The 15949-nt window shown below is 54.4% G+C and overlaps 2 protein-coding genes across 5 annotated transcripts; both read right to left on the bottom strand.

Moving 5' to 3' along the window:
- Positions 1-1159: 1159 nt before the first annotated feature.
- On the bottom strand, positions 1160-8084 carry Arhgef25 (Rho guanine nucleotide exchange factor 25). Of its 3 annotated transcripts, none has more exons than XM_042699159.1 (16): positions 7902-8084; positions 7527-7641; positions 5142-5353; positions 4913-5008; positions 4756-4832; positions 4519-4585; positions 4244-4347; positions 3965-4034; positions 3756-3845; positions 3573-3665; positions 3340-3390; positions 3071-3148; positions 2675-2875; positions 2370-2550; positions 1974-2089; positions 1160-1630 (listed from the first exon to the last, which is right to left on the bottom strand). In XM_042699159.1, the coding sequence occupies exons 1-16, from the start codon at positions 7998-8000 to the stop codon at positions 1520-1522; spliced, it is 1761 nt and encodes a 586-aa protein (XP_042555093.1). In that variant the 5' UTR covers positions 8001-8084; the 3' UTR covers positions 1160-1519. The 3 variants fall into 3 exon arrangements, with proteins under 3 accessions (XP_042555093.1, XP_042555092.1, XP_042555094.1); XM_042699158.1 differs by having other exon boundaries at positions 1878-2089; XM_042699160.1 differs by lacking the exons at positions 7527-7641; positions 7902-8084 and adding an exon at positions 6263-6698 and having other exon boundaries at positions 1878-2089.
- A 344-nt stretch (positions 8085-8428) lies between these two features.
- Positions 8429-14658, bottom strand: Dtx3 (deltex E3 ubiquitin ligase 3). 2 transcript variants are annotated; one of them, XM_042699163.1, is made up of 6 exons: positions 14459-14658; positions 13135-13199; positions 12878-12954; positions 11606-12335; positions 9459-9676; positions 8429-9098 (listed from the first exon to the last, which is right to left on the bottom strand). In XM_042699163.1, the coding sequence occupies exons 3-6, from the start codon at positions 12904-12906 to the stop codon at positions 9023-9025; spliced, it is 1053 nt and encodes a 350-aa protein (XP_042555097.1). In that variant the 5' UTR covers positions 12907-12954; positions 13135-13199; positions 14459-14658; the 3' UTR covers positions 8429-9022. The 2 variants fall into 2 exon arrangements, with proteins under 2 accessions (XP_042555097.1, XP_042555098.1); XM_042699164.1 differs by having other exon boundaries at positions 11606-12354.
- Positions 14659-15949: the final 1291 nt, after the last annotated feature.

The following is a 15949-nucleotide window of genomic DNA, read 5'->3' on the forward strand; positions in this document are numbered from 1 at the left end:
GTCGGCCAGAGGGACCTGGGGGCCCACAGGGAGGCTCCAGCATCTCCTTATCCTCCCACCCCAGCAGCCCATTGTCTGCTAAGGAAGCCCCAGCACACGTGACTGAGCCCAGGGGAGGAATAGACACCGTGGACCTATGGATACACAAGGACTCAGAAAGGGGCATCTGGATCTTTACATGTTTACCTCTCCCTGTTCCAGGGGCTGTGCCAGAAGTTGGGAGGGGTGAAGATCCTTTCTCCACGATTAGGACTGGGTTTGAAGCGTCCTAGCCTGCTGTTCAGACATGCCTTATGACCTCCTAGCCAGCAAAGGAGACCCAGGCTCCCCTCTACCCTCTCACCCTCCCTCAGCTGAACATGGAGGCCCGGAAGGAAAGGTACACTTTGGTATTTCGTACTTTAGTGTCTGAGTGTTGGGGGTGGGGCCGGGAGATGGCGAAAGGACACCGAGCTTTCTGGTGAGGTCTAAATCAAAGGGTGAGTATGAGGAAAAGAAGGACTGGAAGAATACATCGAGGATCTAGACTTCCAGTTGTTCCAACTGGGGAATTCCAGTTGGGCACCAACTGGGGAGGGAGAGATGCTATAGGCGAGGGACAAAGATAACGTCTGCTGGGTCATGCCTACAATCATCCTAGTTAGGATGCTGAGATCTGAGGACCATGGTTCAAAGCCAACCGGGGCAGTAAAGTCTATAAGACTAACCAGCAAAAAGCTGGAAATGGAGCTTTGAGTGGAAAAAGCTAAAGGAAAGTGCCCAGGCCCTGAGTTCAATCCCACAGTAATGGTACATAACAAAAAAGAAAAGCCGGGCACCCGTGGCTCACGCCTATAATCCTAACTACTCAGGAGGCTGAGATCTGAAGATTGCCATTCAAAGCCAGCCAGGGCAGGAAAGTCCATGAGACTCTTATCTCCAATAAACCTCCAGAAAACCGGATGTGGCACTGTGATTCAAGTGGTAGAACTCTGGCCTTGAGCTGAAGAGCTGAGGAGCAGCACCTAGGCTCAGAATTCAAGCCAGTTCAAGACAGTGATATCTTTTATCCTGTGCCCTTCTTTCCTCCAATGCCTAGGCCCACTGATCTGTTCCATACTGCTTCACCTCTCCTACCCCACTGCAACTTCTCCATCCCTCGGCCAAGACAACCACCTGGTGATATAACAAAACTTTTATTCTCAGAAAACAGAAAACACAAAATCAAAACCAAAACAAATAATTTCTAGCCGGCCCCGGCCCTATCCCTCCCTCCTAACCACCCATACATCCTCCTTTTGAGGGGACTGTGATGCATGCATAGGGGTGGGGCTGGAGGATCCTATGTTCCTTGGGCCAAAAGAAGTCTTTTGGGGGGTAGATATTCTCCCCCAAGTTGACATCTCTTCCAGCCTTGCCCACCCTCTGAGCAGAGCAAGAGGGAGGAATTCTGGAGTGTTGCCCATAAGGTTAACCTCAAGTTCCTTGGGGAATAGGTGGCTGAGTCAGTACCACCCCCGTGGCCTTCACCAGTTACAGCTCATAGCTCATCTTCATCCAGCTTGGCAAGTCTGGCCTGGCAGGGAGGGCTGTTTGGAGGTGGAAGGGCTGGAAGAGACTGTTGAGGAGCCTTGGGGGTGTCATTGAGAGCCTGAAAAAAAAGAAGATTCAAGTCAAAGGATCCACAAAGATGAGCAATCTACCATCAATTCTCCCTTTTTGAGTTGAAGCCTCTAGCCAAGACATGTGCTCTTGTCCCTGAATTAAACCTGAGGGGAGAAGCAGGAAGTGATACAGAAGAAAAAGGTATGATGCAGGGAAAGAGGATGTGGGAGTCTGGTAACAAGAGAGACCCTTCTAATTCTACCCGTACAACCAGAAAATTATATTCCTCATACCTGTGTGTCCAGGGGCAGGGGGGCTCTAGCCACCTCCCCTTTGGGTAACAGCAGCAGGGAAGGGAGAGAGCCATTGATGGGTGTGTGCATGCTGACCTGGGCCCGGTCTCCAGGCCTCATTCTCCCAGGGCTCCCCACCCCAGGAACTCCTGGTCTCCCCAGGCTGTTGGTCTGGCTCTCTCGTCTCTGGTATTCAATGGGTGACTGCAATGCTGGAGAAGAGAGAGGAACAGAATGATGTTACAGCAGAGACAGGTCCCCCTCCCTGGGAGTTCTACTTGAGCTATCCTCTCATTTCTCTCTCCTTCCCAAATCAGCCAGTATAAAGTGCTTGGGGATCATGAGTTGCCAAATCTTAAGCTACTAGTGCACAAGTGGGGATGTAGAGAAGCTGGATAGAAGAAGGGCAGGATTTGGCAATTGAGTGAGAAGGGATTCAAGAGGCCAAAGGGTTGAAGGGACAGTGTAAAGGAAGTTGGATGAGAGCTTCACCATTGAGGAAGTCCCGCTGGCTTTCCAGGATCTGAGCCACTTGCTTGATCCAGGCTTGACTGACTGCAGGGTCTGAAGCCTGCAGGACGTAGCGCTGGATCCCACCTTCTGGCCCTCTGGAGGTCAGTGCAAAGCGGCAAGGGTCACCTTGGAGATTCCCTTCCAGTCCAAGGCAGCTCACCTGAATTGGCAAATAGGAGATAGTCTCCCCATGCTTTAAGGTCCTCCAATAACTCCAAGAACCAAACATCTCCTCGGATGCCTCACCCTGCCAATCGCCATCTTCCCCCATGCCCCCTGCCCACCTTGATACTGCTCTTGTACACGTATCCAGGCTGTGTACCACCTCGTGTTCCTCCTCCCAAGGCCTCACTGAAGATAATGATTTGCTCAAAGAGGAAGACACGCCTTTCTCGACCTCGGGAAGCGAGCAGTCCCCCAGCCTCTGGCTCTGTGACCCAGAATGTGTCTTGGCCCAAGAGTTTCCCCTGAGCAGTCAGTTTGCCCTAGAACCAAAAGATATGGCCTTTGAGAAAGCACAAGGAGAGAAAAAGAACCACTTTCTGTTCCTCCCTTCCTCTACCCTTTCCTCCCTTCACACTCCCAACAACCAGGGTGTCAGCCCCAAAAGGTAATCCACTTATAAGGACCACCAGAGCACAGAACACTGGAATGCTGGCTTTCTCCCCCCATCTTCATACCTCAAATCCTCGAAGTCTCCCTAAGGACATCATATCATTGCAGCGCTTGGGCACAAAGCACATGACCTCCACAGCTTGCTGGGATACAGGTAAAGAGGAGACACCCATTGCAGGTGAAAATAGTCATTGCTTGGAAGAAGCCTCCTCATTTAGCTGCCTCTTTATACACATCCCCAGCCCCAACCAGCTTTCCACCCAAGGGGCTAAGGAATCCACAGAACTAATGGAATTGTATACATTGTGCTCCTGAAGGATTTTGGGGTCCTCACCTCTAGTTCTTCAGTATCCATCCCAGCTCTACTGTAATACTTTAGAAAATCCTAAAACAGAGAAGAAAGGCTCAGGGAGGTAATGAACACAGGCTCTGAAGCTCTCACATCCTCCCCCAAGGACACAGGTGAGAATTCCCTGGAAGTCTGAGGAGTCTTAAGAACCCCAGGGAGATGACTGGGGAAACAGATGTCCCTGCCAGCTGTGCCTCCAGGGAGAAGATGGTCCTGACCTTGAGCAGCAGCTGGTATTTCATGATCCGCTGCACAGGTTTGATGAGGAGGTCATTGAGCTGCAGGCGATGCCCCAGCTGCTGCCTGAGTTCCTAGGGACAGGGACAGGGTGGGTATGGGGCCTGGAAAGCCTGTCGAGCTAATTCTGTCCTTCTTGCCCCTGAGGGACTTCAGCTACTGACCTCAAAGTAGCTGTCTCCAAACTCTGACACTACATGCTCTGACTTGGGCTTGTTCTGACAATACACCACATACATATGCAGCCGGCGCTCCTAACAGGGGCAACATTGAAGAGAGAGTAGAATGGACTAGGACAGAGGGCACAAATCCTGAGAGTCTGAACACATTCCCAAGCCTCTTGCCTCTTAGGTTCTACCCTCTCAAGCCTCACGTGTTTGATGAATAGCTGAGCCAACCAATCAGGATCCTCCAAACACCGCTGGAGCTCTTGCAGGAAATAGCTGGAAAGGTTGGCAGGAAAAGGAAGATTAAATACTTTTTGGACCCCTAACCTCCCTCACACATCCCCGATTTTGAGTCATGCGCCTTAGTTGTTCTCCCCACAAAGCTTCCCCAAGCATTCCTTGGGTATCAGTGGGCCCGCTGAGGAGATACAGAGACCAGGTGAGTGCCCTCCCCAGCACATGGCTCTGAGGGCTCCATCACTCACTCTCGATGCCACTCATAGATTTGCTGGATATTCCCAAACACAATCCTGTCACGGCCTCGAAGACTCTCAGGGACTCCCTGAGCAGCCATGGTGGCCATGTAACCCTGTGGGAAGGTTAGGGTAGGAATGTGAGCAGGTAGCCTCAGTGGTGGTTGGGGTGGGGTTCCCAACCCTGGAAGTCCAGAAGTAGGATACCTGGGAGAATGGGACATAGGAGCGCCAGGCAGAGGGAAAGGGCACTTGGGCCAGGGCAGAGAAGGGGGAAAAGGAGCTACCTCCACAATCTGCCCCAAGTCGTCCACGTACATTTTCTCTGTTTCTACCAGTTCACTCAGCACATACCTAGGAAGAGAGCAGAAGGGTACCCACTTCAGAGGCTGGGCTGGTTCACCCTCCTGTACGACACCTCTTCATCACCATAGCCATCTCCTGGGGTCCTTCCTTCTCAGATATGAGGGGCAGTCTTTTGGCAGGTCTGCAACTTGTTTGGGAAGGTGTGGATGAACACTTACATGCTCCTTTCCAGGGCTTTCTTCTTCTGTTCCTCTGCACTCTCAGGAGCTTGGGACAAAGTCTCATCTTCAGGTGGCTAGAAGGAAAGAATATCCTCTGATAGAGAAATAATGGCTTTTGGGGAAGAGGAACCTCCTCAAACCCATTTCTTCCTACCTGTGGCTTAGCTCCAGGGCCCTCCAACAATGTAGTCAACAAAGCTAGTTCTGGCAGCTCCTCTCCTGTGGTTAGAGCTGGCTCCAGCATCCAGTTCTGAGGTTACAGGCCAAGGGTCAAAGATCATGAAAACCAGCTGTATCCCCCAATAATCAGTGGCTCCACATTGCCCTCTCTCCCAGGGCCCTTCATGGACGTCCTACATGCTTCCATGGCACTCCCTGCTTACCTCATATGGTCCTGCTTGATCACCATCTGCCTCAGTTTCCACACTGAGACAATGTTTGGAGTGATCCAACCATCTTCGCAAGCCAACAGGCCCTGGAGGGCCTGGTGAACAGGGCCGAGAGCTGAGGCCAGAGCTGGGGCCAGAAAGGGCAGCCGGACCGGAGGCAGCAGAAGCTGATATACTCCCCTCACTACCGGCAATGGAATAGGATTCTAATGGAGGGGGAAAGGAGGTGGTAGGTATTGTCCCCACTTGACTCAGGGTCTTCTGGGAACTCCCAGGGTATCCTTGCCAGGGCTTACACTTTTGCCATCCTCATTTGACTTGACAAGGATAGAAATTTTCACCAGGGCATCCTGGGGAAGAAGGACAGTAAACACCTGGCTCCCTAGGCCTGGCACCCCCAATTCCATGTGGAGGTTCCCCATATCCTGAGCATAGCATAGATACGGGGGTGGGGGCAGCCATCTGGCAGATACTGGAAGCTGGGGGCAGCCATCTGCTCTTGTACAGCCTCCCCCTTTCCAATGGGTACAGACCATTTGCAGAGAAAGGGGTGTGGGGAAGAAAAAAAAAAAGCAAAAGCTAAGAGTCCATCTGCCACTTTCAGACCCCTCCTCCTCCTCTAATTGCAGTAATCACTATAAAAAGAAAGGACCTCAGCAGCCCACCTCCCCAACACAAATGCACAGCCAGCGGAGACCCAGTGAGGAGACCTCAGCAGGATCATCTTTGGCCATCAGCTGAGAGGGACTGCATGGAAGGATTCCTCATTCCTCCATTCCCCAGTCCTCTTCAGAAGTAGATTCTCATCAAAATGACTTGAGGGAATATAGGGGGTTGTAGGCCCAAGAGGCTCATGAGTTTTTCTCATACCTAGTTGACGCTAAGAAAGACGTAAGAGGCCTCTGTCCCCTTCCCCAGTTGCCTCAATTTGACCTAATAGAAATCTGGAAGCAAGAGGGATCTTAGAGATCATCTTTCCTGGAAAACACACATAACAGGTTCCAGCCCTACATCCCAAATGTCAGGTTCGGGGGCAAAGAGATGTCCTGAAGGCTCTGCCCGACACCCCCTCCCCAACACTGTGCCCTCCCCCCTCCCCGCGACCTCACACTCACCACGTCCCCCCCGGGCGAAGCAGCAGCCGCATTTTGCCAGCACTTTTCGAATCACACGGGGACAGGCACAGCGACCCCCTTTGTGTCCCCCCCGCATGGCGCCCGGGGCCCCCCGCCTCCCCCACCCGGGCGGGCCATGCAGGAGGAATCAAGGGGGGCGGGGCGGGGACGGCGCAGGGCGCACACCCCCCCTCCCTCCTACCCCGGTCCAGGCTGGAGGAGGGGGGGAGGGAGGAGATGAGGAAAGGGGGTCCAGGAGTAGTCGCGAGTCTGGTCTAGAGGAGGGCTGGGGGGGGATTTGGAGAGAGGGTGGTGCGGGGCCAGGCCCGAAACTGGGCGGGGAGGGTTTCCGGAACCCTGTCGGTGCGGGGGCCCAGGGTCCAGATGTCCAGCCAGGGGGAGGGATGGTGGGAGAGGCAGGGCCTGGATGCGGCAACCGCTCGGGCTCGGGCTCCGGCCTCAGTGTGCGGGTGGCTCTAGGCCTGGGAGACGAGCAGGCGGGGGGTGGGGGGGCGACTCCCCGAGCCACTGGCGCTGCGCGGGTCCCGGCCGGGCGGCGAGCGGAATAACAGGCCCCAGCGCGGAGCCGCCGCGGGGCGGGGCCTCTGCGGCCCGGCCCCGCCTCCCCCGCGCGTTCCCACTCCAGCCCGGGCCGGGTTCCCGCCCCGATGCCCCTCCCCGAAGCGCCACCTAGTTCCCACTCCACGTCCCCGGCGCCTCCATCCCTCCAGACTGGGCCGTGCTCCCCCTCCCCGGGGTCCCCCTCCTTCCGCATCTCCGCTCCGACTGCCTGCCGAGCGAGCGCTGGGTCGGCCTGGGTCGCCCCTCAACCTCTGAGGGGGGCTGGATGGGAGCCTCGGGCCTGCGTGAAGGTGTCTCGGAGCTGTCCCCGGCGGCGCGAGGGGGAATCCGATCCCCGTAGTCGGGGGTGGGGGCGTGTAGGGGGGAAACTCTTGGTGGGAAGCACAACCCAGGTGCCGCCTTCTCCTGGACCCTTCTTTCCTCTAGGCCCCGGGACTCCAGCTAAGACTAATCACCAATTAAGGCGAAGTCCCGGAGCCTGCGCTGGCCGGGGGCCAGGGGTGGGGCGCGAGGACACTCCGCCTGCGGGCCCTGTGAAATGGAGGGGAGGGGGCCACGGCGGACTGGAAGGCCAGGAGAAGCGGGGAGGGCCCCATGCAAATTAATTGCTACCTTTTATGCTAATAAGAGAAGAATATTTGTGAAATTGCCCGCTGGGCCCCACCCAACCCCAGCTTCTTACCGGGCTGCGGAGCCCAGGCGGGGACCTCGGGTTCGCGCTCCCCTCTCTGCTCCCCCTCGGGACTGTGGCTCTCAGGCTCGGTACACCCCGGCCCCAGGGAACTTCTCTTTGGGGGCTGCGGGGACAGAATGACTGTCAGAAACCCTCCCTCCCTCTCCCCTTCTCCCTCCTGTCACGAAATCTACTCTGCTGAGGAAGGGTCTCCCAGAACGTGGCTGTGGCTCTGGTCATTAAACTCATGGATCCCTGCGACTGCCTGCCCCGTAGAACCTCGGCTTGCAAGTCAATTGACTTGTGGGGTACAGCCCTCCTGAGGTCCCCTAGTGGCCCCCTCTCCCCGACCCCATCGCGTCCCCCTCCACACACACTTCTTACCCCGGCCTGCCCGGGTACGACGCATGCGCGCAGCATGCCCCCCATGACCCCCAGTATCCGGTCAGTGCGGCCAGGGGCGGGGCGGTCCGGGGGCTTCATGCTGGACCCCTACCCTGCTTCAAGTCTCAGGGCGGTGGGGGCACGGAAGCTGGGGGGCTCTGAGGCCTGCGTGCGTCCGGGGAGTTGCTGCCGTCGAATCCGCCCCCTGCCCGGCTCCGCCCCACTCCCACCCCAGCCAAACTTCGCAAGAGGGGTAGGGTTGTTCCTTTCTCTACACAGTTCAACAACAAACCTCTTGATCCCGGTTCCCACGTGGGAGCGTGGCCCTGGGCTTCGCGATGATAGGACGGGACACACTCGGTCCATCCCGTCTCTAGGGGCCTCAGGAGGCCTCAGGATTGAGAAGGGGTGCTGCGGGAATTTCCCCTGCACCCCTTCTCCTTCTCAGCAGGTCTTGCTGGCCACCCAACGCCCCCCCCCACCCGCCCCGTCCTGCCCGAGCAACAAAATGGGTGTGGCATAAAGAGTTGCATATTTTACTTTATTTTTATTAAATTAAAAGCTACAGTCTGGCGTCGATTCCAGAACAGGGTAAGGAGGCTCCTTATAGGGGGCAGAGAAGAGCGAGATAAAGACAGACTTGACAGAGACAGAGACACAGGAGAGAAAGGACAAGATTAAGGTAGGAGAACTGTTTTCTTATGGACACTCAGCTCCGTGGGGGGACGGGGCTCACATCAGTCCGAAGTGGAGCAGTATAGTGGGGGGCTGGGGTTCAAGTGACTCGACCCGCCCCTCCCCTCCCCCAGGTCCTTTCTCAGCTTAGTCCCTGGAGCACAGCACATACCAGGAGAAGCCAAGAGCAATGGCGGGGCAGGGGACTGGGAGTATGTACACGGGAGACCAGCCTCTGCTAGAAGGGAATGGCTCACAGGGCACCGAAGCACTTGGCCAATAGGGACGTGGGAAGGGACTGCCCTCTTCCCCTGTGATCTCACTCCCCAGTCAGACAGGTCCCCTACTGGGGTGATGTGGGGGGCAGGGGGAGAGAGGAGAAGAGAGGCTTCCTTCGGGTCCTAGTAGAGAAGGACGGCCAGGACCTTGGCAAAGGGGGTTGTCCTTCAGTCATCTGTGATACCCTTGGCTCTCAGTTCCTCCTGCACCCGGGTCAGGTAGGTGGGGTCCGGGTACCCAAACCTGAGAGCAAAGAGAAATGAGGATCAGGGTTAACTGTTTGGGCTTGTTTATATTACCCCGTGCCCACCCTCATTCGGGATCCCTCAGTAGAGCCTGTATTCAGACCCCTCTCCCAGATCAGGAGTGACTTCCATATTGGAGAGCACAACCCAATTCTGCATTTTTTTTTTTTTTTTTTTGCAGGTTAAGCTGGGCACATCAGAAGTAGTTAAAAGTAGGAGAAGCTGAGATAGATGGAAGAGATGGTTGAGCAGTTTGGTAGTGGTCCTCTGCAGGTATCAAGCTCCCCGAGGGAGGGGATTAATGTTGCGCCCTCAGTGGAAATGGAGAGGAGGGGAGGGAAATGAAGGGGAATCGCACAGCTGGGGCCCCCCTGTGCAGCTGGTCTTGTGGTGGATGTCGTTCCAGGTGATGACATTCGGTCTCCCTGTGGTCATGGACGTGCCAATAGTGAAGGTGAGACGCTGGTCAAACGCCTTTCGGAACAGGGTCAGCACCTTGTTGCCCTCAGGGCAGTCCGGGAGGTAGGCCACCCGTGTGGTTCCAGGATACCGAACTCCTGGGTTTGGATGTTCAGCCTGAGAGGAAGAAGCAGAATAGGCAGTGAGCAGCTGGACTTCCTAAAGCCTGCATACCGATGGAAGGTCATCTTGGCCAGCCTCAGGTCTGTGCATCCCCTGCTGATGCTGACAGGGCACCAGGCTGACAGCCTTCTAGGGAAGAGCATGTTTATTACTAAGGACATAATCCTTATTGTTAAGAGGTTCTTTTGGCCTTTACAGTCCCTCAAGTCTCAATTCAGCAACAAATGGACTCTCAGGAGTGATAGAGGGTAGCTGGTCTTTTACTCTCCAGATAACTCAGCAGAAAATGTGGACTGAGAATAATTTATCTCTCAATCTTCCCTCCTCCACCTGAAACATACTCCTAATGCTTTTGCCACCATCTAACCTGTTTCCTTGTTCAAAGCTGTCTCATCCCTCTCCGAAACTGAACTGTTCATTACTCTTTGTCCAGAAGGAAAATACTCGTAGGCCCTTGATCACTTCTGTTACTTTCCATACTCATCAAGCTCATTAGTCTGGAATAGAGTAACACTCCCAGTTCTATTAGGATGGTCGGATCCCTTCCTGTTGTGCCTGCCTGCACCTGAACCAGCATCCCCACAGCTTCCCACCCCCACCTCCCACCACAACCTCCTCTCCTCCCATCTCTACAGCTCTTACCTCTGCTCTGCCAAGATATTTGCCAACATCCACATTTGTCAGGGATATTTCTGCAACTCCTTTCTCTAATACCTTAGTATTTTTATTTGTGTTTATATATGTGTGTGTATATGCTGGTAGTAGCTTGACCTCATGGCCTGGTCACTGTTCTTTAGCTTTTCAATCAAGGCTAGGGCTCTACCACTTGAGCCACAGCTCCATTTTGGGCTTTTCTGATAGCTAAGTAGGGATAAGAATCTTAGGGACTTTTCTGTCTGGGTTAGCATGGAACGGATATCCTAAGATCTCAACTTTCTGAGTAGCTAAGATTATAGGTGTAAGCTACTAGTGCCTTAATTTTTTTTCTTTCACATTTATTTTGTTGGTTGGTTAAAAAGAAATAAAGGGTAAAACAGGCTATTGGCTTTGTACATTAGGTCAACAGAAATCTCCCCCCCCACACACACCCCTTTGGTCATAGGGCTTGAACTCTGGGCCTGGGTGCTGTCCCTGAGCAATTCAACTCAAGGCTAGCACTCTTCCATTTGAGCCACAGTGCCACATCTGGTTTTCTGGTGGTTTATTGGAGATAAGCGTCTCACAGATTTTCCTGCCCGGGCTAGCTTTGAACCTCAGCCCTCAGATCTCAGCCTCCTTAAGTAGCTAGGATTACAGGCGTGAGCCACCAGTACCCGGCTAGGTCAGCAGAAATTAATATATATATATTTTTTTTTTGGGGGGGGGGTCCGGTCATGGGGCCTGAACTCTGGGCCTGGGTGCTGTCCCTCAGCTCTTCAGCTCAAGGCTAGCGCTCTACCACTTGAGCCACAGCACCACTTCTGGCTTTTTTCTTTTTTTGCTTATGTGGTGCTGAGGAGTCGAACCCAGGGCCTCATGCATGCAAGGCAAGCGCTCTACCACTGAGCCACCTTCCCAGCCCCAATATTTTTTATTTTTATTAAGTAGTTTCAATTCCAGAATTCAGGTTGTAAGTAAAATGCATCTTGTTCAATGTCACCCCTTAAATTCAGGGCTTCCTTCATACCAGGCTAGGTTCATGTTCTACCGCAGAGCTACACCTCAGTCCTCACACCTGATTTTTGTGTGTGCTCACAATCATGGTGTTGGGAAAGCTGGGCTTCAGGGGACTTCCCTTAGACATCTGAGCTCCTACTCAGAGCACTGAGCAGGAAGGCATACTGGGTGATAATACCATACCTAAAAAAATGCCCTCCCTCCCACCCATTTTTCCAGCAAGCCTGGGAAAAAGCAAAGGGTAAGGGCAGATCATGGTGCTCTTACCCCCTGGACACCGGGCGGGAAGACATACTGGATGACAATGGTGCCGTACTTCTCATAGCTGGGCAGTAGGAGGGTGGCGTCCTTGGAAACCAGCATCCGCCCATTCTGGGGCTGGTTGCCCACCAGCTGCCCATAGAAGCGGCCACACATGGGGCAGGCCTTTTTCACCTGCAGGGCCCTGGTGATGCAGCCCTCACAGAAGGAGTGCCGGCACTTCTCCAATGTCTTGGCATTCTGGATCTCCCCGAGACAGATGGGGCAGGTGCTCTCCTGCTCTTCTGCCTCCTCCCGGAGGCGGGGAGGAAGAGGAGGGGGCAGGGGAGGAGGAGGAGGGGGGAGCCCCCGTGCCCCTGGAGGCAATAGTGGGGCTGCTCGAAGAGGGGGTGGGCCTGGGCGATGCAGCTCTGGGTGCTCCCCACCACCCCCCAAAGCCAGGCAGCCCATGAGCTCCCCCTGCCTCTGAGCTTTCTTCAGCTCTTTCTCTGCCTCTTTCAGCAGCCCCTTGAGAGCCTTCCGGGCCAGGTAGAGCCCATTGGGAGGGGCTGGGGGAGGGCCCTGTGGGGAAAGCTGGAGAACATAGATGTCAGACGTCTCGCCATCTATGAGGATGGACACTCGGTGCTCCTCCCGTAGCCGAGCCAGCCGGGCTGGGGTCTCCTTGCTCAGGAAGTCCCAGACAGGCTTGGAGACAGTCACTTTGTTCTTGCAGGTGCCTCCACAGGCTGCCATTCTGGACAGGACGAACGACACTGCCCCCAGGGTGAAAGGGACTCAGGGTGGGGGGTCCCCGTTTGATACATATATAAGTGCCTCCTACTTCAAGTTCTTTCCACACCTTTTATTACTTCTATTCTCTCAAAACCCAACCCCAGCCCCTCTCGCAAACGTTTCCCTTCAGGGCTTCACACTTGTTAGGCTGGTACTCTACAAATTAAATCACAACTCCAGCCATGCTGGTTGGTTAGTTTGGAGATAAATGTCTAGTGAACTTTTCTGCCTAGGCTGGCCTCAAATCAGAATCCTCCAGATCTGAGCCTGCCATGTAGCTAGGATTATAGTGGCACCTGACTTGCATACTCATTTTCGATCTCCCCTTATCTCCCATAACCCCAACATCCCCTAAGAAGCAAAACATTTTTATACCTCATTACTGTAAGCCAAGCATCAGTTCTCTTATCATCACAGAAACAACCACCTGTCCCTCCCCCACTCTGGGTGAAAAATGGGCTCTTTAAAAGAGGAGGAAGCCTTTCCACCCTCCTTTGTGCTCACTTTGATCCTGAAGAGCTTAGAATTGGCATGCAGGATTGCTCTCACTTTCTGGGCTCCCTACTTGTAGGTTGTGTGACCTGGTGGTATGGGAAGAAAATGGAGGGAAAGTGAGAACCCCCTTCCCAAAGCTCCACAGATCCCAACCCAAGAGCCCATGGAACAGACAGGAACTTGGGTATAGGTTACTGGGGAGGGGATTTCTTGAAGCACTGGAGGAAACCAATGTAAGGGCTGAGATGCTCTTGGGGTACAGTTACCTGGAAATCCCATGGAAGATAATGGCAGCAGAAATCCTTCTATTTCCACACTCAGCTGACCAGGACTGTGGGAAAACGGGAGACCAAAGAGTTATGATGACAAATGTCATTTCCCTAACCTAGCCCAGAAACAACTTCTCTTCCATTTCTCTCCTCTCCTGCAGAGTTCCACTCCCAGTCCTCTTTCTTCAAGTTGCTAAAGGAACTTCTCTAACTTTCTCTTTTCTTCTCCAACGCGGAGGCTTTTTCAAAGAGTCCAGAGCACAGATAAGAGAGGACAGGGAGGGAAAAAAAGCCCACACATATGGAGGTCATTCTTGCCTCCTCCCTCACATGGACAGGAACATTTCTTAAGACTTCCATGTCCTTGCCACATTCTCAAACCATTTGGTCCCTGTAGCTGAGGGGGAGTTCTCCTTGAGATCTAACAACAGTGGGTGCTGATGAAGTCAGTTAGGGATGCCAACAAAGTGGCCCTGGCAATAACAAAGTTCTCCTTGACATCTTTTAAACCCAGCACCGAAGGGGCGGGGCTCAAGCAGAGGCTCAGATAGAGGGGGCTGAGGTTTCCCCAGGGTCCTGTCACAATTCAGCTACAGGGCTGTCCCCACACCACCTCCAGGTGCAGCTCAATTAGAAAGAGAGGCCATTAGTGTGACCTCAATTTGTTGACTGATCCAAAAAAGAAGCTCTCTGTTTGTGCCTGTATCAGAGTGCCCTCCCCCAAAGCCAGAAGGAACCCTAGTCTCCATTCGTACTGTCTGTGCGTGGTGGTACAGACCCTCCCCATCAGAGGAGACCCAGGATCGAGGTGTCCTAGCTCCAAGTCCTGCTGGCACAGCATAGGGAGGCGGGGCCACAGTTTAGGCTGGGTCTGCGATTCCTCTGGGGCAACCTGGGGCCGGACACAGGGCCAGTCCCTCCCTCCCTCCCGCCAGCAGCCCGAGGCAGGGACGGCCAGGAAGGGCAAGGGTCCCTGGAGGGGGGAGGGCGTGCACTGAGGCAGCTCCCCCTCCCCCCACGACCTCTTCCAGGACCCGACCCGGAACCAACTCCCCGTATCCCCCACTGGCGGAAGCCCCCCGGAGTCCCACCACTTGATGGGGATGCATGTCGGCCCCGATTGCGGCCCACAGAACCCCTAAACCGAGGCCAAGGCTGGGATGCTAGAAAGATGATTGGCCCGGCCCCTAGGGGGGCTCTGGCGCGGCGCACGGGGGATGGAGGCAGAGGATGGGGCGCAGGGAGCGCGGGGGGCTTGCGAGGGGTGCGAGCGGGGCCCCGGGGGCATGCGGTGGGTGTGGGGGGCGCCGGGCTCACCTACCTCTCGTCAGCGCCGCCATTGCCGGTCACATGACTGAGGCTGTTGCTGGGATGACGGTCCGGGCCTTAGCAACAGGGAGGGGGGGGAGACCTCAAGAAGGGAGAAAGGGGCGTAGGGGGTGCAGAGTGAGGGAAAGGGAAGGAGGGAAGACAGCTCCCCCGTTTCTCCTTTGACCCCTCCCCTTCTACCCGGGAGCCCCTGCCCTTCCGCCCCAAAACAAAAATGGAGGCGCAGTCCCAGCCTTTTGGAGGGAGGGGGTGGCGTCATGCAAACCGAGGGTAGGAGGTTAAATCCCTCTCGAGACGCCACCCCCCCACCCCCGCCTGGAGGAGCCCTCTCCCTTTTCTCTCCCAGCCAGCTCTTGGGAGTGGTGTGGATGGGTGGGTGAGTGGGTGGGCGCAGTGTCGGTGGGCATATGGTGATCTGGAGGGGAGCGCAATTATTTGAAATCCTTATGCTGTGAAGACTTTTGAGGAACAAGGTGGGATGGTAAAAATCATTGTAAAAAGAAAGGCACTGGAACTATTCAGAAAAATCCCACTACTAAACGATTTCCATCCCCTCCCTCATCTCTTGCCTCTTCTACCTTGCTACTTTCTGTAACCCCCCCCCCCCCCCAAGCCTGTTAGCAGATAGGTACTGCCAAGTGCCATTGACTTTTCCCCCCCTCTTTTCACAAATAGGGACATTGAGGCTGGTGCAGAAATAAACAGGTCCTTTTAAAATGTTTTATTTTGGGGGTAGTGGTGTCAAGGGTATGGTTCAAATAGAGTTAAAAATTCTCAAAGGGGGGAAAAAAAGCTGCTGCTCTGCTCTGCTTCCCACATCAGAGCAGTCTCCGCCCCCAGTCCAACTCACTTCCCCAGGGCCACATGAAACCAGGTTTTTCCAGCCAAGAAGACCTCAGCCAAGGCACATCAAATCTCCCAGACTGGCCACAACCTCTAGGCAACCACCCCCTTCCACTCCCCTTCTGCACTGGAGGGCTGCACACTTCATTTTCCCAGGACCCTGCTGTACTCTTCCTGTCCTCCAACAGAGGACAGCTTTCCCAGGAAGCCTGGGGAAACACTTCCTTGTCACTTAGCTGGTGGGCTGAGGCGCCCACAGCCCTGGGGGGAGGTGAGTACATCATCCTACTACCTGCCCCCAACACTACTGAATTCACACAAAATCAAACCATTTTTTGTTTGGAGATAGGGTCACAACTTTGTAACCCAAGATGCCATTTAACTGCCAATCCTGCTGCTGCGGAGTGCTGGATTTATAGGCATGTACGACCAAAACCTGGCTTAATGCTTTCTGTTTCTATGTCTACTCCTCACTACTATTTAAATCCACAACCATCTTAAGACATCTACATCCTAAGTTAGGGGCCCAGCACTCTGAAGACCAGAATTCCTGTTGGCCCCTCTAAGCACAGGATTCCCCAGAAAAGTATGTAAGGAGGAAAAAAAAAAAGGCATTTATGTGAAGGAAACTGAATAATTT

The sequence above is a fragment of the Dipodomys spectabilis genome, unplaced genomic scaffold (genome assembly GCF_019054845.1).
Source record: "Dipodomys spectabilis isolate Male_0828 unplaced genomic scaffold, ASM1905484v1 ptg000234l, whole genome shotgun sequence".
Classification (NCBI taxonomy): Eukaryota; Metazoa; Chordata; class Mammalia; order Rodentia; family Heteromyidae; genus Dipodomys; species Dipodomys spectabilis.